Here is a 22928-nt window from a genome sequence, read left to right on the forward strand (position 1 = left end):
GATAACCGTGTAAGCTTGCACATAGAGCAGAAAGATTTATAGGGTTGTAAGTAAATCGAGTTTAAGACATTGCATCTCACCTTGTTTTTGTTTTGAACCCTCTGATGCTGTAATAAGCAAGCGGGATGGGGGGTGGGGGTGGGAGAGAGAAGATTTAGATAAAGTTGAGGCAAAGAAACAAGTTGCTGATTAGTCATTTTTGCATGCTTAACTTTCTCAATAAAGCTGCTGCTTTGTGGAACAAGAGGAGCAGGAAACAGACAAATGACCAGGGGAAGGTATTTACCATTACTCAAAGACTAACGCCATGAAAAATGAGTACTGACTGGCTGTGCAACCCTAAATATGTCCCCTATGCAAATTCTTTTAAAGGTCGGATAAAAAAAGAGCTTGAGAAGCACGGCAACAGGAAAAGATAGTGTTATGTAAATTAGAAAGAGTAAGAATGATCAAGATTATACAGAGGGGATACAGGAAATGAAAAAGAGGGGGAGAAAAAAAAATAAAAGAAAATTCAAAATGACAGAGCGAAACCAAGAAGTGGACAGAAGATGAAAGGGAGAGCAGCGGAGACTCGAGTGAGAAAGTACAGCGAAAAAAAAAAAAAAAAAAAAAGAAGGTTGGAAAGATTGAAACAAGGTCAGACAGAGAGAAAAGGGAGGGAGAGAAAGAGACGGGATAAGAGGCTGTTTGTGTCTGGGCGTCACTTTCTCAGCAGGAGGGGGACTGAAAGGAAATAATGGAGGGAAGAATGGAAAGATGCTATGATGCAGGAATAGGGAGGGCTTAAAGAAAGGCAGGGGAAAGGGATAAAAAAAAAAAAATACAGGTAGTGGGGCTAAAAACTGTTAAAAAAATATCTCTCCATATAGAGAAGTGCCATATAATACCAGCGAGAGAGGACAGAGGTCAGGAAATGAGGATGAGCTTGCACAATTGCAGGTGTTATTAAATCGATCTATGGCCTTGAACCAACCTCAGACTCTGCAACCCTGAAAGCTCATAAGACACACAAACACGCAAGCATTCACACAGTCGTGTGTCCAAGACATTGTGACATTGACACAACCCTAACTTAACTGCTCGTGTGCCTATATGGAAGACCTGTCCTCATAAAGTGACTGCAGATTTCGGTCCCCACAACATGCATAATACCTGCACGGCACACACACACACACACACACACACACACACACACACACACACACACACACACACACACACACACACACACACACACACACACACACACACACACACACACAAAGGCAGAGTGTGTATCAATGATGGCAGGATAACTAACAACAATTCACATCCCATAGTCTCCCCCTCTGTGACTGCTATGCTACATTATTTCTGTACAAATAGTGAACATCTAGGGGTTAACAAAGCATTAAAGGTCTGGGCCTTGTACAGCGCTTGTGTGTGTATGTGTGTGTCTGTGTGTGAGAAACTGCGGGGAAAAAAAAAAAAAATCAAAGCAAGCAGACAAGAATAAAAGAGTTCCTGCTTAAACTGGCTTTCTGCACTGCATAAAACATTTTTAAAAAAAAATTGAGAAATTTTTAATTTAAAATGTCTACAGTTAAACATTTTAATGCATTTAAAGGACCATAGATTAGCTACTCATTTGCGTCCCTTCAAGTTGCACAGTGAAGATATTGGGTATCTTTATATACGTGAACATTACGCATGCAAAAAACGTATTCATTGCAGTTTTTTTTTTTTTAAACTTTTTAAAATAAAACCTGTATTTAACGAAGAAAACTGTAACAGTTAGCGTTGTGTGTAACTCTGCGCCGCAGTTGGAAAAGAAAATTTGCCTCGTTTACACCCCGATGCATTTGATACGTGTATTTTGACCTGACTTTAATCACATCGTTTGTGCGAAAGTTCGTTCTTGTCAACATCATAATTTTGGTCATGGCGAGCCCCCACTGCAAAATGGTGTCCGTGGTGGCGTGACTGCAAGGAGAGTGCCCTCTCTGCACTGCAGTCAGAAACAAGCTGCATGTGTAACTGTACATGCACAACCCATGGTTAAGTGAATGCGTGTGTATGGCGGTGGAAATGCGTGTGTGTTCTTCAGTCAGCATAACGCCCCACTGCAGAGACAGACAGTGTTCCACCATCCCACCTCTCCTCTTATGCCGCCATTTTACACAAGCAGGAGGTAACGTTAACCAACTCTGATTTTTAATCGTTTAACTAAAAACAAAATAAAATTGTGAAAGAATAACGAAACGCGCAAATCGATGAAGACGGAGAAAGTCCATTTCGAGTCCGGAGTTCGGGATCCGAGAGAGCTCGGCTGGGCAAGCGGTTTGTGCACGTCGCTGTTCGAGTTTTGTCCCTGAGTATAATGAGTTCAGAGGGTACAAAGGTATTTGAGAGAGTGGCGGGGGTTAAGGAGGGCACTGAAGTAAGAAATTAGAAAAAAAAATGGATGGAGAAAAGGAGAAAGAAAGTGGGGAAAATGGTGAAGCTCTGTAAACTGAAATGAATGTAACGGACTGCTCACAGCGGGAGAACGACAGGAAAAAAAAAGGGAAGAGAGACAGAGAGAGAAAGGGAATCAATTAGAGAGAGAGGAGAGTTGGTCTGTAATGGTTTCTCACAGTAGGATGGCTGAAAAACAGAAAGGCAAAGAGGCAGAGTGACAAGGAGAACAAGAGATAAACACAACAGGAGGAGTTTTAAGGAAAAGTTGCAACATATAAAAAAAAAAGGTGAATACAGTGAGTAAAAGGCGAAGCGAGCCAATGAAAGGTGCAATTGAGGGCTGCAGGGCGCCACAGATTTCACACAACAGCAGTCTGCTGATGCCGATTCAGAGCTGTGTTTTCTGATGCAACAAAGCCCTCTCTCTTGTGTGACTCCTGACAGTTTTGCTCAATTAAACATCACATCATCATACACATCACTGTGCTGAAATTCATAACCAAAGCCTAAAGAGCCCAAAGAATGTTTTATAATACGACACAAAAAACAAGTTAGGGAAACAACATGACGGAGAGACGTGCACGGAGCATCATTAGGAGCCTCCTGTGTCAATGAATCTGCCCTGCTTAGTTTGTTGTGTTCTTTGGTTAAATTAAGGCGGTAAACACACATTCACACACTGGAGAGGAGATCGAGGGACCGGAGAGTGGTAGCTGACCTTGAAGCAATGACAGCGTACCTGATGGGCTCTCTCACTGTCACCACTCTGTCCTTCAGACCGATGTGAGGCAGTGTGTTGTTTGGTGTGTGTGTGTGTGTGTGTGTGTGTGTGTGTGTGTGTGTGTGTGTGTGTGTGTGTGTGTGTGTGTGTGTGTGTGTGCGCCGATAATTAATTCAAACACCAAACAGGGGCAACCCCGTATCGAACTTTTAATTATATGGGCTGCTTTCTGTAAAAAGAGAAGGAGGGATGGAGGTGTATGTTTTGAAGTTTAGATAAGAGATGTAGCTGAAGGACAGGAGCTGCCATCACCAGCGGCCACACACACACACACACACACACACACAAACACTCTGAGTATAAAGGCACTGTGTGCCCTGCTGCCATGCTACCTGTCAGATAAAAGGGAACCTGAGCAGGAAGGAACCAGGGAATATGTGAGGTGTTACCACAGGGAACAACACAAAAACAGCTGTGGTAAACCGCCACTAATGGACAGCCAAAGACAGAGAGAGAGATCCTACAACTCTCCTTCATCTCCTCTCTCATCCATCTAATTTGCTCCCATCTCGCTGGCCTCGTGCATACTCATCCCAACGCACTCGCCGCACAGCATGTGCACGACAGAGATGGAGCGGAGGAGAGAAACAGAAAGACGGGGAGTCGGTGAATAACTGTAGAGTAGATATGGAGATACAACAAAGAGATAGAACACAGGAAAGCTGGAGGAGGTGGGATGGGGCTGGGGTGGGGGTGGGGTGGGGTGTAAGACACTGCCATGGATGGTGCCTAGATTAGTTTTGCTCCAGTAGCGAAAGATCATAAAAAATGAGGAAGGGAGGAGAGAGCTGAGGAGACAGAGAGAAGGGGGGGATTAGTGCCACTTCAGGAATGACAGAAGACTGAAGAAAGAAAGAGCAGGAGGTTGGAGTAGAGGGGGGAGTCAAAGACAAGGCGACGGAGATCCTGAAATTTAGTCGGGATTAGTTTTGGTTAAGAAATAGGATGAGAGGCTGAGAGGGAACAAAAAAAAAATAAAAAGAGAGAAAAGGAACAGTACACTGATGTATGTGTATCTTTGAAGGAGAAGTCTTTCTACTGTGAAGTAAATACATATTTTTTACAGTAAAGTCAAGTGTGCCCTCTCTTCTCCCAGCATGCACTATCCAGGTGATTTCAAATATTTTGATTATTTTTGGCTCAGACAGGCTGATCAGGGAATTACTGTCAGAAGGTCGGGACTACATTAACATTTTCTCACTGAACAACAATCTGTGGTATTTCTAATTAATGACAGCAGGATAATTAGCATATAAAAAAAGTCATCAGCCTTCATTCTGGTAATAACGCAGCAAATTACTCCCTGTATCACCAGGACGGTGAGAATCATTCTGAGATGACTGGAGCTCTTTTTATTCCACTTTAATTGTTTTTTTTGTTTTTTTTTCCAAACTGATGAATTTAGTCAACACTGATTGATTAGACAACCGCACAACCAGTTTCTTTAGTACAGTGCGTGTTAGCACAACAAACCCCCTGCAGATAACACTGGGATGGGAACTGGGACGGGCGTCTGAGACACGCATGTAGGGGGTAACACACACACACACACGCACACACACACACACACACACACACACGTACAAATTAAACTCCCAAAGAATGCACGCAAAGGCTCATGGATGCAGAAACCCACCAAAACAAAACAAAACAAAACAAAAAAGCACACTTTGGTAGTACACATAGAAATGCTCCCACGCACACACACTGACAACTGTACAAGGATTCCCACTGTGACTGGGCAACATTCCCAACCGGAATGGGCAGCTCACTGGACTGGAAGACTAACATTACTCCAGGCGGGCTCTGGATTAGATCAACTCTGAGAATTTCAGATGGGGACAGAGTGATTGAGAGAGAATGAGGAAGGTAGTTAAAAAAAAAAAGAGAGAGGGCAGGGGTGAAATGTGTTTTAGAGGAAACTCTCAATCCAATTAGGCTTAAAAACTGGTGTGATATAGAGAGTGACATTCATGTAGTCTCATTTTACAAGTAACAATAAACATTTTGGAGAGTAAAGATACACTATATTGCCAAAAGTATTCACTCACACATCCAAATCATTGAATTCAGGAGTTCCAGTCACTTCCATGGCCACAGGTGTATCAAACCAAGGACCTAAGCATGCAGACTGCTTCTACAAACATTTGTGAAAGAATGGGTCACACTTTCAGGCGTTCAGTGAATTCCAGCGTGGTACCGTGATAGGATGCCACCTGTGCAACAAGTTCGGTCGTGAAAATTCCTCACTACTAAATATTCCACAGTCAGCTGTATTATAACAAAGGGGAAGCGACTGGGAATGACAGCAACTGAGCCATGAAGTTGCACACCATGCAAAATCACAGCGTGGGCTTAGCGAATGCTAAGGTGCATAGTGCGCAGAGGTCACCGACTTTCTGCAGAATCAATCGCTATGGACCTTCAAACTTCGCGTGGCCTTCAGATTAGCTCAAGAACAGTGAACAGAGAGCTTCATGGAATGGGTTTCCATGGCCGAGCAGCTGCATCCAAGATTTACATCACCAAGTGCAATGCACAGTGAACCCAACCCGACAGAACACCTTTTAGATGAATCTGAGTGGAAACTGCAAGCCAGACCAACATCAGTGTCTGACCTCACGAATGGGGTTTGTGGAAGAATGGTCAGAAATCCCCATAAACACTCCTAAACCTTGTGGAAAGCCTTCCCAGAAGAGTTGAAGCTGTTATAGCTGCAAAGGGTGGGCCAACATCATATTAAACCCTGTGGATTAAGAATGGGATGTCACTCAAATTCATGCGTGTGTGAAGGCAGGCAAGCGAATACTTTTGGCAATATATTGTACATTTAGTTCCAGTGATTATAACACAGAACCTCCAAAAAAAAAAAGAGAGGAGAAAGCAGAAGGTACATTAGCGGGGATAAGCAGCAGTTTAAACATCATGCTATAACAGCCTGCGTAGCAGAGATGTGAGAAAAGAGTGTCTTGGTGTACAAAGGGGGAGCATGAAAGAAACAACAGATGAAAAGAGGAGTGTACTCACTGGGCGCACAGCACACTGTGACGCGCAACTTCATACATGGCAGAGGCGGGCCTTCATCTGTGGGTAGAGCTGGAAAGAACGAGAAAAAGAAGGTGTAAGCTTCGCGCTTAATAAATCCAACAATTAGCGCGCAGGATGCTAATATAAAAAAAATGGAAAAGTAATTAGTACATGCTGAATGAAATTCTGCCAAAACAACAACAAAAAAAGCACTATTAGAGAACACCTGTGTGCCTGCTGAAAAATCCATATGACAAGACAAGAAAAGCTAAAGAACAGAAAGGTTATTTCTCTGTTTTAACCATATCAATAACTCACGATATCTGTGTAAAAATACAAAACAAAACAAAACCCCCCCCTGTGTGTATTTATCACACTCATCTACACAACTAAATAAAAGCAATACAACGCAATCGAGAGTGCAACCATTACAGAATGCAACACTTCCGATCCATTCACATTACGGCTCACATGGGAACACAGGCAAACATCAGCGGTATTACCTGCCACTCCGATGCTGCTTTTTGGAAGACAAATATGTTTGGAAACTGCATTTAAAGGGTTTTATCTTTGAATAAAAAAAGCTGCAAATTCAACAAAGACCCAACACGCAGGCCGAGTGCACAATTACCAACAGTTTGTCTCACTTTGAATCGACACTTTCAACTGATAAGATGCAGCAAGTCCTGGGAGAAAATGGACCTAAGTTAATGAAAAATATTGCTGCACTGTGCTTGCATAATAGGACTTTTCACCAAGTATCTATTTCAACTTTTCACAGCAGAAAAGTGTTATGATTGCTATTACAAAGACCCAGAGCTCTGTTTCCCAAATTTACCTTAAAGTTAAAGTGGTTATAAAATCTGTCTTACATGCACTCTTACGTTCAAGAGGAGAAGCCTTTCCCAAAAAAACATTATAACTGAAGAGGCTCTCAGAAATGATAATAGATTAACAAGCATCTGAGCATAGCTAGAGATTAAATATAACTACACCTACACAAGCGCATTCAAGTGAACTGAGCAACTAAAAATCCTCATTCATGTCCTGTGTTAACACTAAATGTTAATTACTCTTTTCTGAAACATCAAATATGTTATGCTGAAGTTCTACTTACAGCTGCCAGGATCCAGAATCTGGTAACAGGTGCTCTAGCTGTATACTTTGGACATGTGAGCGGTCATATTTAGATTTCAGAGCTCTTTTAAAAGCTGTTGAGACATTTAACTGTGAGTAAAAGTTTATCTATTTAAAACCCATTTCATTGTCATTTATCACATCCACAGAACTGCTGCTGAGCTGCGATTTTGAGGTCCCAGCCAAGCTGAAAGAACAAAATTTCTGCATCTATTCATATTTATTCATCATATTCATCATTACACACACAGGCCCAAAAATAAATTTTCCCAGCTAGAATGGTCAAAAAAATTTTGACCATCACACGCAGCACAAATTTACCAGTTTGAGCACCAGAATTTGATACACAAATGGTCCAATTATATTTTTGTTACAGTAACAGTATTGTGGTTATTTTAATCATAATGTGTGCTGCAAGCCAACAGGATGTCAGCTGGCTCAACTGGTGGATGCTTTTTGTGAGGACTGACTGGAGAAGAACATTAATGTGTCAGAAAGCTGGTGGAAAAATTGTGGGTGCATAAACGCTACCTAAGCAGCCTTCATAGGAATGAATGAAGTGGTATCTCTGACTCCAGTAAACTTAATAGATCCATCTATATTCACTGGCTACTTTCTTAGGTACACCTGTTCAACTGCACGCTAACGCAAATGGCCAGTCAATCACATGGCAGCAACTCAACCCATTTAGGCATGTAGGCTCATAGATGCTGAAGTTCAAACCAGGCATCAGAATGGGGAAGAAAGGCGATTTAAGTGGCTTTCAATGTGGCGTGATTGTTGGTGCCAGACAGGCTGGTCTAAGTGTCTCAGAAACTGCTGATTTTCTGGGATTCTTCCACACAACCATCTCTAGGGTTAACAGAGGAAAAAGAATATCCAGTGAGCGGCAGTTCTCTGGGTGAAACTACCTTGTTGATGTCAGAGGTCAGAGGAGAATGGCTGGGCAACAATAACTCAACCCCCAAAAAAACATTTGCTATAATCAAAATATGCAATGCACATCACGTAAAACCCTAAAGCACTCCTGTCAGCTAAGAACGAGAAACTGAGGCTTCACACAGGCTCACCAAAAATGGACAACAGATGACTGAAAAAAATGTTGCTTAGTTGGAAGATTCTCGATTTCCGCTGCAACATTTGGATGGTAGGGACAGAATTTGGTGTAAATATGAAAGCATACTGGCTGCTGGTGGTGTAATGATGTGCAGGATGTTTTCTTTGCACACTTTGTGTCCCTTGGTACCAACTAAGCATTGTTTAAATGCCACAGCCTACATGAGTATTGTTGCTCATCATGCCCATCCCTTTATGACCAGTGTACTCATCTTCTGAGTGTTGCTTCTAGCAGGATGCCGTGCCATGTCACAAAGCTCAAATCATCTCAAACTGGTTTCTTGAAAATAACAGTGAGTTCACTGTAATCAAAAGGCCTCCACAGTCACCAGATCTCAATCCGACGGCGCACCTCTGGAATGCGGTCGAACAGGAGATTCACATCATGGATGAACAGCTGACAAATCTGCAGCAACTGTGTGATGCCAGCTTGTCAGTATGGCAGAGGTGGCAAAAGTACTGACATTCTGTACTTAAGTAGAAGTACAAGTACTTGTGTTAAAAAATACTTTGGTAAAAGTCGAAGTACTGGTTCAACTTCTTTACTTAAGTAAAAGTAAAAAAGTACAGGCTCTGAAATTTACTCAAAATAAGAAAGTAAAAGTAGCTCTTTGGAGGACGTTTCTACCTGCTGTTTTTGTGTAAAGCTAACTGAACCTTATTATATATTATTGTAATATATAAAATAATACATGAGAACACAAACGTTATTCCATCTAAATTTTAATTCTAATGAATGTACTCAGCTTGAATCACAAACTGTGAAAGGGAATTTAAACACAGCTCTATTCTCTGTGTCCTCCATAGTAGAGGGTGACTGTGCCTCCACCTAAACACAAACATGAGGATACTCAGGGGTTACAGTGGGATTCAGAAGGTGGAGGAACCCTAAGATCAGCTGTAGTGGCTCTGCATGGGGAGAAGAATCACAGCTTTCTATTGTGAGCTCCAGTAAATGATGTTGGTGTGCAGGCTGTGATCAGCTGACCTGCTGCTGCTGCTCTGAGGTTTACTGCTCTGTGTGGATGAACTGAACTCACAAAGATGTAACCCAGTATTTCACAGCTCTCTGAGCTGATCTCCATCCCCTACACTGACAGCATACAGGCTGTAGAAATGTTGGATTCAGTGAATGAATCTCAGCATCAGCAGCTTTGATTCAAACTCATCTCTGCTGCACTGATGTAACCTGTAACTCTGACCATGAACACAAACACTGTGCTCCAGTCCAACACAGAGCTTTACTGTAAATACAGTACAACAAACTAACCTATTTATTAAACACTAAACTGCAGCATTTTCATAGAATCTTTGAATAACACAAAGTCAGCATACTTCAGTTTGTTTTGCACTCCTTACCTTTAAATCTAACCTCTCTTCTTCCTCTCCTGTCCTCTTTCTCCATCTCTGAGTGAACTTCTCTCTCTTTTCTCTCCCTGAAATGCAGCAGCTCTTCTTTTAGCTAGCAGACACACTGTGTGACAAACTGCACACACTTTGTGTGTTTGCTGATATTTGTTGAGCATTTAAAAACGTTGCATTTACCTGCCAGACGTTACTCTCTTCATGCTCGCTCCTCTTCAGTAGCGCTAGCTAAGCTGTTTATGTGCCGCGAGCATAACTCTCGGATTCGGTCCGGCCCGCTGTGACCCCTGATTATAGCGCTATAAATTATCCATTAATTACATGGGTTTGTGTATTTAATCCCTTTGTACCCGATAAGCCCCGGTGATGGAGGATACGCCAGTACGATTGTCTCTTATATGTTAATATTCCTCCGGCTCAGATCGCTTGATGACTGACGGCGCACTGACCGAAAACGCAAACTTCTCCCTGACGTGTTAAAAAGTAACGAGTCTGTTTTGAAAATGTAAGAAGTAGAAAGTACCGATACTTGTGTAAAAATGTAGGGAGTAAAAGTAAAAAGTACTCAGAAAAATAAATACTCAAGTAAAGTACAGATACCTAAAAAATCTACTTAAGTACAGTAACGAAGTATTTGTACTTCGTTACTTCCCACCTCTGCAGTATGGACCAAAATCTCAGCACCTCGTTGTTTGTTATTAGCAATGCTGTTTTCATTCTGGTTTTTGAGGGCCCAGATGAATTTACATACTCTGGTCTCTTTGTTAAGCGGCGAAAAATAAATGTGGAACACTATCTATTAAAACGTTAGCAACTGTCTGATAGAGTTGTATTCCCATTTTATGATAGATATTTGCTGTACACCTAGCACTAGGCTCTCACTGAATCAGTTCGCAGTGTTAAAAACCTTTGTAGTATGTTTATGCATTTACTGTGTTTTCCTATTTGTAATCATTTACTCTTGACTCTCCAAATGTCAAGTTCTTTGTTTATTTGCCCGAGTTTCATTTATGTGCAAATGCCTTGTGATTGTTGTGAAAGCAGTGAAAGCTGTTGTTCTAAGCTGTCTTTGCCACCATTACTATGGCCTTAAATTGTTCAGTGCTGGGAACAGCTGACTATCAGAGGATGTCAAGGTGTTTCCTGTTTTTGGGGATCTAGACATGGAGACCTAATGGGTGTTGGTCAGCAGGGTGAGCATTAGGGCAAAGACCAAGAGACAGTGGGTTGTCACTGTCATAGTCTGTGGGAGAGACAAGCTGAACCCAGCTCAGACTCAGCCAACTAATGCCATTAGTCTTTCTAATACCATTGTACTGCTCTCCCAGGCTAATGCCATTATGCAGTCTCCGGTGCTGCAGGCCCATTCAGTGCACACACCCCAGAGCCAGACATTTGGACCAACTTTACGCCTTATCTTTGATGTGGACAAAACACGCACAATCGCTCGGAGCCCGATGTGGCCCAACCAGGGGGTAAGATCTATTGTTGCTTTTCTGTGAACTGGCATGAACAACCACAATAGCCCAGTGTGCATGTGTGTACATACATAAGTGTGTGTGAGTGTGTCTCATAGCCTCACAATGCTTCATTGTCCCTCAGACCGCAGCAGTAATTTATGTAAAGATTCTTTCGTTTTCCTCGTTTCCATCCATCCCTTTTCTCCATCACTTTTGTTCTTCCCACTTTTCTCTCTCCCATTTGGGTTCCACTCATCCATCCTTCCATCCCTTTCTCCCCCACCCTTCCTGTGCTGTGAGACTGTGTCCATCTTTTGCTCTTTTTCTCCCTCTGTCACTCTTCCACGCTTCTCTACCTCTGTCTGCTTCTCTGCCTGCCTTTTTTCTCCCTCACTGTCATCGTGTATTGATCTCGATTTCTTCCTCCTACACTTTGCTGTCCCTCTGTCTCTTTGTTGTCACCCTTCCATACTATGCATTCACTTGACTCTTTCATTCTCTGCTTTGGTTTCATGCCCTCCCCCTCTTGGACTTACACCAAAAGTTGTAAAAAGCAAAAAAAAAAAAAAGTCAACTGATTTTACAGCCACCAAGCCACCTTCTGTATCTCTCCCTCCCTTTTTTTTTCCCTCCAGTGGTTTGAAATAAATGAGTGAGGGGAGAGGATTGCAGGAGGATGTCACAGAGAAGCCATCACTTAAATTGTGCAACAGCCTACAGGTTTATGAAAACATCATATTAATGTCATTCAGCATGAATTTATGGATAACATTAATGACATTCAGAAAGCTGCAGTTTGCCAACACTCTGGGCCTCGTAAAAACATGCTGACTTAGGATACAGTGAACCGTTTTATCCTTTAAAAATGTACGGCTTTCTGGCTACCACACCATCTCCCACACAGGTGTCTTTGCATAGAATGATGAACTGAAACATTAAATATTTACTTTTTTTCTCTCTCTTTTGTGGCTGTTTTATTGGGGTGCCAGTGTAAGGAGCCCGAGTGAATATTCATCGTTTCACTTAAAGACATTTTTCATTAAATGATCACAGATTATGGACACCAAAAACATATACTATTTAGCCACATTTAAATAATCTTGTGACAAGAGCTGGGCACCAATATTAGGACCATATCAATACTCCTGATGTGTCCCTTGTAGCGCTGAAATGCCCTGAAATGAACCATTGGTAACTGATTAACTCTAATGATTCCAGGCTTGTTGCATGCTAAATCTTAAATATTTCAATATTAATATGAGTTAACATTTACTTAATATATTTGATTTAAATATTAAATGCTTTAGATTGCACTAATGATCTGGCCTGGTCTCTAGTTGTTCTTTTTTTTCCTGCAAAAGTCCAAATTTAATCAAATTCAAGCTTGTTTACTGTAAACAGTTTTTATTATTTTTATTTTTCTGAAAAGTCACAAGAGTCATCGTAACAAATGACTAAAAATTTGCAGTCCCACCTGTCTGACATGAGTCTGAGCTTCAAAATTGTTGCATACCAAGAGCTGTTTGATATTTGATGATCAGATATCTCCTAAACCAGACTTTTGTATAGCTGCTGAATTTAAAAAAAAAAAGATTTATTAGGCATATCTGTCAAATGAATGATCATCAGAACTCAGTTATAGTGCTCATGCCGGTGTCAGTAATTTTCAGAAAATACTGAGCTCCAGCTGTGACATGTTTGACTCTGGCTCACCTCTCCTAACACACAGAAACATACACATCATCTACTCACAGCTGTAGTAGTAGTGTCTCCCTGGCAGAAACTCAAACCCCAGCGAGAAGGGCGTGAACCTTTGGATCTTCTCAGAGAAGCGTACTGGTCCAAATGGAGCAAAAGGGGTGTTGCACTCCCACCTCTTGATGGCCCCTCTGGTCTCCACACAGCCTTGGAATGACTCCTCTCCGACCAGGTAGAGGGCCAGGGTCTCTGGATGCTCATGACCCATAGCCTCCCTGTTGGGGTAGTGGGGGCAGTAGATGTCCAGGTAATCATTGAATTTCAGCTGGACAGACAGATCACCTGCTGTTAACCTAGAAGGAAGAACGACAACGGCATTAATATTTTACGTAGCAATTAGAGATTGATACATGACTGAAAGTGTGAGTGTGTGTGTGTGGAAGGGGGGGGGGGGGGGCAGACCACAGGCAGAGGCAGATAAAACAAAATTTGTGGCTTTTAAATACAAGAATGCATTGGGATTTTAAATACCACATTGCTACAAGCACATTTTATTTTTTTAGACCAGCAAAGATGTTGAATGTCAGATAGAGAAAGCAACAATTCCTCACATGCTAATTAAGACCACTGAGGGGAGTTCAGCGTAAAATAAACTTGACTCCCTCTGCTTTCCGCTCTCCCACTACACAGTACAGATAGACAGATAGATGTGTGTACAAACGTAAGTGCATGTGCATGTACAACCATGTCAGTCAAGGCTGACTGAATTTTGGCATAACAACAACTCTGGACAAGACAGCATCATTAGGACAGAAGAGTTGCATAATGTGCGATCTTTCAGAGCGAGGATTCTGACTTCCTGTCAGCTGCAGTATAAAGAGTTTCCCATGTACAAGCTAATATGTGAAAGAGAGTATGAGAAAAAGACAGAGGGAAGTAGATGTAGGACAAAGTAAGAGATGTTAATTTAACATAAAGATATCATAAGACCTCATGAATAACAGCATGAAAGGACAAAGCGGGAGACAAGAAATGAGAGAGAAACGTGTGACAAATGGAGAAAAGGCCTGTGAGTGATGAAGAGACATGAGAGGGGGCCCAAAGGCAGACAGAAGGAGGTTGGTGAAAAGAAAGTTGTCGAGACAGGCCGAAGCAAAGCTGGAACAAAACATTTTTTAAAAAGAAGCCAAAGGAAAAAGTTGGACATACAGGTGCAAAAAGTGGAGTAAAGAGAAAAGTAAAGTGTTTTAATTAGTGACCCCAGAGAGTGTGAGTGCAGACACACAGCGAGAAGAACAACGGAGTGGAAGAAGAGAGGAGACGGACTTTAATTGGTCTCCTCTTCGCATGGAGTGCAGGAGAAAAGAATGAGGGGCAGAATGTGGTTTGGGCAGAAGGTTGAGGTCCATCAGTGGGAGTCTTTATAGAGGGGTGACAGAGCGGAGGAGAGAGGAAGGAGTGCTGGGAGTCAGTGAAGGGGAACATGGGAGAGAAAAGGAGCGTGGAATGGGGAGGGGATGGTGGTGGTGCATGGCAGAGTACTCTCAAGTTAAGTAGGCGGACAGAGAGTAGACCAAAAGAATAAATAAGAGCAAGAAATCAGTGTGGAGATGAGACAGAAGTGATGCAAGCTGAAATGAAATAGATAGAAATGACAGGAAGCAGGAGACTGAGACGTCCAACAAATCTGCAGAGAGTATCAAAGATGGATGGAGCAATGAGAGGAGAAATGACAAGACCGTCAGAGAGAAGGAGGCGAAAGCTCAAAAAGCAGAATAGAAATAAGCGCTGTGTTAACTCTGAACCTGAATGTGTGTCCAGTGGGTGTGCATTTCTGTGTGAGACCAGAGAAGAAGAAAGGTGTGTGTATGTGTGTGTGTGTGTCTTGGGGATGCAGGTGAGACCCTGGAGGCAAATCTCACCAAAGCTGCTTCCTGCTCAATAGCTACCGTGCAGAATTGGCAATCTATCCACAGGACAGGACACCATCGATCAGGATCCCTCGCTCAGGACACACACACACACTCTCTCCTGATCAATATCCCGAATGTGTGTGTGTGTGTGTGTGTGTAGCCATGCCCGATAGCTCTATTACCTGTGTGTGTGCTAATTACAGCTAAAAAAAAAGGACTTGAATTTTCTGGTTAAGAGAACACTAACGCACAAAAGCATATAAACACAAGCAAAACACTATATTTACTCTTGATACTACCTGTGGTGATGTTTAAAGGCCCTCTGAGGCAGAGAAATGTTTACTTAGGTGCACCATCTGTGGAAGCGTGTGTGCAGGTGTGTGCGTGTATGTGCATGTAATAATAGACGTGTGCTGTGTCAACATGCTGCACCCCCTGCTATACATTTCATTCACCTCAAGCTTCTCCTGCATTGCTTAGGTCCTATATCCCCCACCCAAAGCTCCACTACTCCCTGCTTCTACCCCACATCCTCACCCGCTGTTCTCCGCTCTGGATGACATGAACTCATTCTCCATCTTTTGCTTCAGAGGCTGCATTCCCCTCCATTTTTCCTACTATTTTTGACTTCTCTCTATCCCATATTACCCCACTCCCTACCCCACACAACCTTCCAACCTTGGGTTGCACCATATGCATGCCAGCAATTACAGAGTCGGTGTGCTGTACTGATGTCAAGCTGTCAGCCCTCTTTCTCCCAGATTCCTTTCCTTCCTCCCTTTCCTCCCCCTCTCTGGTCCTAGTAGGCTTGGGTACACCCTAATTACACTCAGCATCTTCCCCTCCTGCCAACCACCATGCAGCAGAGTGGTGACAGCACAGGGGCATCATGGGAGCACTGCGGAGCTGTGGGTGTCATAGAAGAGAGCGCTGAAGCAGCCTATCAGTAGAAGAATCCTATGGAAGCAACACAGAGGATTGGCTGGGTCCAGAGGGAGAGGGAAAAGACACAGAATACCATACACACTCACTGCATTTTGGCACACGTTGGTGGGAATACACACACAAACACATGTTCACAAGCACCAGGACATGAAAGTACTTCAGGAGAATAAAACATGCTCAGTCCCTCATGCCACAGGGAGATCAATGACACCCTTCTGAGGACTGGTGCAAGCTTGTGGTTGATAAAGAAAAACCTCACAGAGAAGCTGAATCAAAAATAACATGCTGGGGTCTTCAGTGAAGAACTTGAAAATTCCAGCATTTATCCCGTTATAATCACAGGAAATCTCATGCAAAATTGAAAAACTGAACATAGCTGACATCCTGCAGATGTGTTCATGTAAATGTGTGCAGACAAAGGCAAAAGTGTGTGTGTGTGTGCAATAATAATGAAATGCAGGGAGTTCACTGTGGCAGAGACCTTTGATCCTTTAATATGAGAGAATAATTAAAAGGAGCAACAATCTTGCAACACAGTTTCAGGAATATAGAATGGATACTCGATCACGCACCGCAGCTGCATACTGTGCATCCTAAACACACTAAAGCACTTAATGAAAGTACTTCACATAAACACCAGGGATACAAATATTCTACCACAATGAAAATGCTAATAACATGCTTACACTGTATTATGCATCCCAAATAAATGCAGGAAATATGTACAGTGTGTGTGCGAAGTAGTTTAAATAAACAAAGCCCACAGTAAAAGCCTATTGGTTCCTTCAGGTGACAATAGGAGGCCAGAAGGCTTGGTCTAGCCTCACTCCTTCTGTGGTCAATCGCAGCAGGATGACTGTTAATTTTGGGCACTATGCTGACTGGGCACAGTACGCCATGGTCACCCTAGCTTGGCCTGGCATAGTATGACACAGTTCCAGCTTTTGTGCTGGATGCTGTAGTAACAGATGTAATGTATTTCTTTTCTTTGTGCATTACGAGATGGATGGGAATCATGTTATGATTAAAAAAAGAGTCCATGCAAGGTGAGCCATGAAAAAATGAATAAAACAGTATTAAAAAAAAACACACCCTGTAATGACCGTCATAGTATTTAATTAATATTCAGTGTTAATGAAATTTAACACAAAAATTGTGCCACTCATAACCTTGGACGGAATGGGAACCCACAGAGTCATATTGGTTATTGCACCATAAAATTTAATGCAACTCTACTCTGCTGTAGCATAAACTGTTCCATTAACTACAGAGTTTGAAGTCAATTTTGACACCGGTGTCAATGACACACAGCTTGCTTAGCAGGCTGCATTGCCTGAAATATGGAAGCACATTACCAGTTCTCCCACCAGCCACAGCAACTTAGCCCACCCAGCTACCCAATATTTAACCAACCCATAGGCTGTATATAAAAGATGGACTGAGCCAATGCACAAGTGCATTAAACCTACGTTCTTTATAATAGTGAGCAAAATATTCAATAAAACAAAACAAACTACCCCCCCCACACACACACAAACAAAGATAAAAAACAAACAAATTACTAATATATGAGCATGCAATGCCATCCATTTTGCAGCCCAATCTACTTTATGCTTGCCAGTTTTCAAAAACAAAAAACAACAACCACCACCCCAGGCCCAATAAAAAACTAAATAAAATAAGTAAATAAATAAATAAATAAAGACTTGAAATTCCAATATGTAAGTCCGTAGACCTCTTTGGTTATGTTCATCGTCTACATGCAGCCTAGGGCTAATCCCCACCTGTTTCAGAAAGACATACAGTCTTACTAAATGGTAATAACCAGGCACTGACTCACAAATAATTATTAAGTTGTAATTAAGCATTACTAGACTGGTGTGATTACAGAAGACCTTGAAAAGAACTAAAGGTGAGCATACCTAAAACCATTTTCAAGATAGGAGGAAAAGATGTGCAATTTAACTGATGCAAAGTATGAGATAAATCATGACAAAAAGAGCCCAGAGACAGTGCAGCAGAGAAAAGGGAATGAGGCAATAACTAAAGAGTTTTTCCTTGAGGTCTGCAAAGCTCCAGTTACCTCCTACTCCACAGGCTATCCTACTTTCAAAAGGAAAACCACGAATCACGACTCTTCTGTGGAGATTATCAGTCAGCCGGGTCATGGTAGGTTATTCCTAAGTACTAAAAATGAACTTCAGTTCTAACTAACTGGTTTGGAGGATGCCTGGGAGTCCCCACCAGTCAGTTAGAAGTGAAGAAGCCTGCGAGGTTAAACTTCTTGAAGAAACTCAAGCAGATCCAGCTGCATTTGTGTTAAGCACTTTGACACACAATACTTTTTTGTAAGAATTTGCAATGTTCTAACCTTCTTGTTCACCATGTCCCTTTCTCCTGCTCGATTACTCTCTACATACATGCATAAGAACAGAATGAGGCTACCCCCCCCCCCCCCCCCCCCCCCCCATTTACAAAGCTGTGCCCCCCTCCATGCCCACACAAAGCCTTACTGCATCCAGAGCCCAAACACCAGTGTTGTGTCTAACCTGGTACTTACTCCCCTCAATGCGCACAAACAAGGATGTCACCCCCCACCTCTGACCATCTGTGCCCCCCACAACCCCGCCTGCCCAGCTGGCTCAAAAATCCTTTTACAACCCTCCTCCCACCCCACATCCTCAAGACTCTTCAAACCCGTCCTCTTTAGATTCTCAGTGTCATCAAACTGTGGCCAAAGCCTGATCAACCACTCCTTACAGAGAGAAAAGAGAGACTTAAGGGAAATAAGCTGCTGTGCTTATCTACCCTTTCCTGTTTGGCATCCCTCTCCATAAGTGTGTGAGTGTTTGTGCGTCTCTGCTTTGTTCAAGGTCAGCAGGAAGTGTTTCTCTCCTCATCACCAGACCTTTTGCTTCTCTGCAGCTCCTAATCTCCAAATGTGAGTGCCGTGTGAACTTTCCTGATATGTTTACCCCTCTCCTGTCTGTTTTATCTTCACATGCAAGTTATGAGCGCTCACTTTTGCATTAATATGCATTAGGATCTGGGTGGCTTCCCACCTCTGCTCAACATTTACTGGGGAACTCCTGTGTCATCACCCAGACAAAAAGTTTTTGTCCTGAAAAAGGATAGAGAGATCCATCTACACACACACACACACACACACACACACACACACACACACACACACACACACACACACACACACAGGGCGTTGCGCATGGACATAAGTACGATCCATAAACACTGGCCACGATAGCTGTGGGTGTGTATGTGTAGGTAAACTAGATGAAGTGATTGGTTGCACCTTTCCTGCCCTCCAGGCTCCATTAAATGACCAGAAGGCACAGGGTATTCACACCACTCCACTCCTCATTCAAACTGTGTGAATCAGCAGGTTGCCTCATGGACCCACATTTCCTATCAATTCCCAAACACTGATAGAATACACAGATACACAAACACACACACGCTTGCTGCTTCAGGCCTATAGGATTCTCAGCCTCAAGAAAAGACAGAGCCTATTTTCTGCCTGTTAAAGGAAAAGGTTCTCTTCGGTGTGTGTATATGTGTCTGTTCTGTTGGACTCAGCAGCACAACAGGATGTACAGCTATGGCCAGCAGAGCTGAGGAAAATTGCCCAATTCAGGCCCACAGGACCCATCAGTATGGAAACCAATTCATCGGAACCATTTTGATATGGCAGGATGTCTGCAGAAACCATCATCCCCTTCTGTGACAGAGCTCTCTCATACATAGGCACAACTCACCATGTGTGGTCCAGTCTGATCCTAAAATAAGCTTTCCAGTGATTTTTTTTTCTTTGAGGTATGAAATTACCGTCTACAACATAAATGGCCAAGAGTGCAGTCCGGCAGTCTATGGGTCTTTTTTATTTTCGCCGTTTGGCTAGAAACAGTGTATGCCGAAATGTTGCCTCGATATACCCACCAGCACTGCAGCAGCTAAAAGTCTGAGTTGGCTCTCTCACCTTCTCTGAGCGGCAGTGGCTACACTTTTAAGATTAGTGTAAGGAAGAAAAGGAGCAGAAGATGGAGAGTTTGAGTTCTCATGAAGAGAAGAGTGATGGTGAAACTGTGTGTGCGGCTGAAGAAATGTGCGCGGGCGAAAGTGGAGTGCACGTACAAAAAGGGGGTGTAAAAAGGGGGGCAAATAAGGTCAGTCGTGCCGTTGCTAGGACAACCACCAATCCGGAGCTGGGACTGGTTCCAAGCCAACGCCCCACCCATCCATCCTTCGTTCTATCCGTCCTTTTCCTGCATCTCTCGGTTGGACAGCCTAAACCTCAGAGTAATGAGTGCTCTCCATGTTTCTGCAGTCTAAATGGAGCTGCAGAATAAATACAGGGCTGATTTGTACAGGTGCCAGGCTCAGACACATAAACTAGCTACAGTACCTCACCGCTGAGACGCTGACAGGACTGACATATGGGGAGAGGTGGGGGACAATGACAACTATGATGGGTGGACACCAAGACCCATGATTCAAACTATTTATAAAATCTATCAAAGCGTATTGCTACAAAGTGGCAGCTGGGCTCATCTGCTGTGTCAACATCATGTGTCTAATATTTATGTAATGCCGGCTGGGCCCTTCAGATTTGCACAGTTCCAGAGCAGACTGATCCATCTATATTCAGAAACGTTCATGTTAAAGTTGAGTAAATAGACTATAAAAAGGTTTGTTGCACTGAGTTACCAGGGTTGCCATGCCAATAGACACTATGGTCAACTGTAAAATGGCAACTTGGCGAGCTTTTTAACCGATTCAAAGAAATAAAAGGAAGAAAAAGTATCTCTTAAACTGCTTTATAAATATTTGTTTAGACACAATTAGATGATCAGCAGAAAAATAATTATAACTTACTGTAATTTTTTAAGGCTAAAATATGACATTTTGTCTGGTTGAAGCTCTTTCAATCTGACAATTTGCTACTTTTTTCTGTATATTTACACACACACACACACACACACACACACACACACACACACACACACACACACACACACACACACACACACACACAATATTTGGGATTTCCTGTTGCTGGCACAATGGTTTAAAGCCATCAGCTTGGAGTAATGAGAATGAATCCTTAAGTTGGTTAGTTTTAACTTGGGCTCTCTAGTCATCACCGTCTGCATCCATTGGCTGTCATACCTTCTGAGTTTCTGTTGCCCCTTTGAATGACAAATAAATAAATAATGAATTCCTTAGCATGCTGGCCAAAGACGATTTGACAACTCTGAAGGTGACAGCCGCTTTGAAATTTTATAGAAAGGTTTTGTTTCCACGCCAATTTTATGGAAATCAAATGCTATAAATTGGCATTCAATCAAATGTGACCCATTTTTGTAGCAGTGTTTGGAGTTATGTTAACTCAGAGTTTTTTTGTTTTTTGTTTTCCACGAGATGAAGTCTACCGTTGATGTAATCTCTCATGGTGCATAACAGACATGGTTAAAACAATACTTTGTAAGTTTGTGCCTGATTTCTTCTCTTCCTTCCAGCTCTACAGTCTCATCTATTATTTAACTATACTTAACTACACTTACATGCGCCCCAGGTCTTTCAGCCCACCTGTGTAAGTGGGTTAAGGAGGACATGCAAGCGACACCCCATACAACGCATGCACACATAGACACACATTCACTCAGATGCGCTCAATACAGTGAAAAGGGCGCTCATAAAACACACACACTCAGCCAATAAATCAGACTTGGCTTTGAGAATCCATCATTTACTAAGTGGGTCACACTTCTGATGCTGTAGACACTCTCTTTCCCATTTGTGTGCTCTGTTTCTTCCCTCCCCCTCCATGATGAGAAGGTCAATGCTGGATAGGCAGCCTAGACCATTTATCCCAGGTGTGCATTCCTTCTTGCTTTACCAGCGTCTGATTATTTGGTGGTTGTTACCTTAGGAATGGTCAGTTGGAGGCCTAGAGCTGTCTTTCTGTCAGTCACACACACATACTCACACTCACAGTTAAGACATGTCAAGGAAATCTGCTCTAATACAACCGACCAGCCTGAATAATTTAAACAGAGGGAAGGAGAGGAAAGGAGAAGAAGGAGAGAGAAGGACTGGAGAGGCACACGAGTTAAGGAGTAAATAGACTGAGCTGGCCCCTTTCAGTCCGTATGACTCCCGGTGAACTTGTTTAAAAACTTCTATTCCTGGTTTCACTCTTGTCTTCTGTCTTTCACCCCATCTTCAGCAGGTCTCATTTCCTTCACCAGTCAGTGTGCCTATACCTTCTCATCCCTCTTCCACCACCATTTTACCCACTTTGCCCCCCTCCCTCCCTCTCTGTCTGTCTTTCTCTCTGTTTATCTAAGCACTTTCACGGTCACTGCTTTGGAATCCCAGGAGTCTAAACTGCCCCCTTCCCTCTCCCTTCCCACCATCACAGCCGATCCACGCTTCTCTCTCCCTCTCCATCTTTTTCCGTCACAACGGTTAAGATTCATATCGCTCTGTGCGTCGGGGGTATGGAGGGTCCCCTTTATTTCCCCTCAAGGCAGCCAGCTTTGTCCTGTTCTAGTCACGCACAGCCGCCCGCCTGCCCCACCCTGCCCCTCGCACTCATGAACACATATTCACACCAGAGGTAGGACACTTGCAGCGCCTAATACAATCAAAGGAGCCAAGAACAAAATACTACATTTTTTGCCAAGTCTGCATGTGGTTTTGGCCAGGGTTTCAATAAGGCTGTTGAATACGTGTTATTAAACTGAGCATATTCAGCGTGTTTAGCTCAAGTACATGAGCTGGAGAGTGTGAAATAAAATTTATACTCCTGACACTTAGTTTGATTTAAAAGTCTGCCTCGAAGCCGGATGCCTCTGAATTTGTTTGAGGGGTCAGTTGTGTTCCACAACACTGATGAAAGGTTCAGACACAATAAGAGGAGGAGGGGTGGTGGTGGTGGTGGGGATTTAGGAGCAGAAAGGAAGGAAGTGGTGAGGGTCAAGAGAAGAGGTACAGACGCCATGCTAACATAATGCTAATAACAGC

The 22928-nt window shown here is 42.8% G+C and overlaps 1 protein-coding gene across 3 annotated transcripts in view; it reads right to left on the reverse strand.

The window, feature by feature from the left end:
• Positions 1-22928, reverse strand: part of efna4 (ephrin A4) — a 35471-nt gene that overhangs the window by 2397 nt on the left and 10146 nt on the right. For 2 of the 3 annotated variants that reach the window (XM_030749150.1, XM_030749149.1), the window contains exons 2-4: positions 13081-13379; positions 6251-6319; positions 81-107 (exon numbers count right to left, since the gene is read on the reverse strand). In XM_030749150.1, the coding sequence (XP_030605010.1) occupies positions 81-107; positions 6251-6319; positions 13081-13379 (395 nt within the window). The remainder of the gene's footprint in view (positions 1-80; positions 108-6250; positions 6320-13080; positions 13380-22928) is intronic. The other variant, XM_030749151.1, reaches the window with a different exon arrangement.

Source organism: Archocentrus centrarchus, chromosome 16 (assembly GCF_007364275.1).
Source record: "Archocentrus centrarchus isolate MPI-CPG fArcCen1 chromosome 16, fArcCen1, whole genome shotgun sequence".
NCBI lineage: Eukaryota > Metazoa > Chordata > Actinopteri > Cichliformes > Cichlidae > Archocentrus > Archocentrus centrarchus.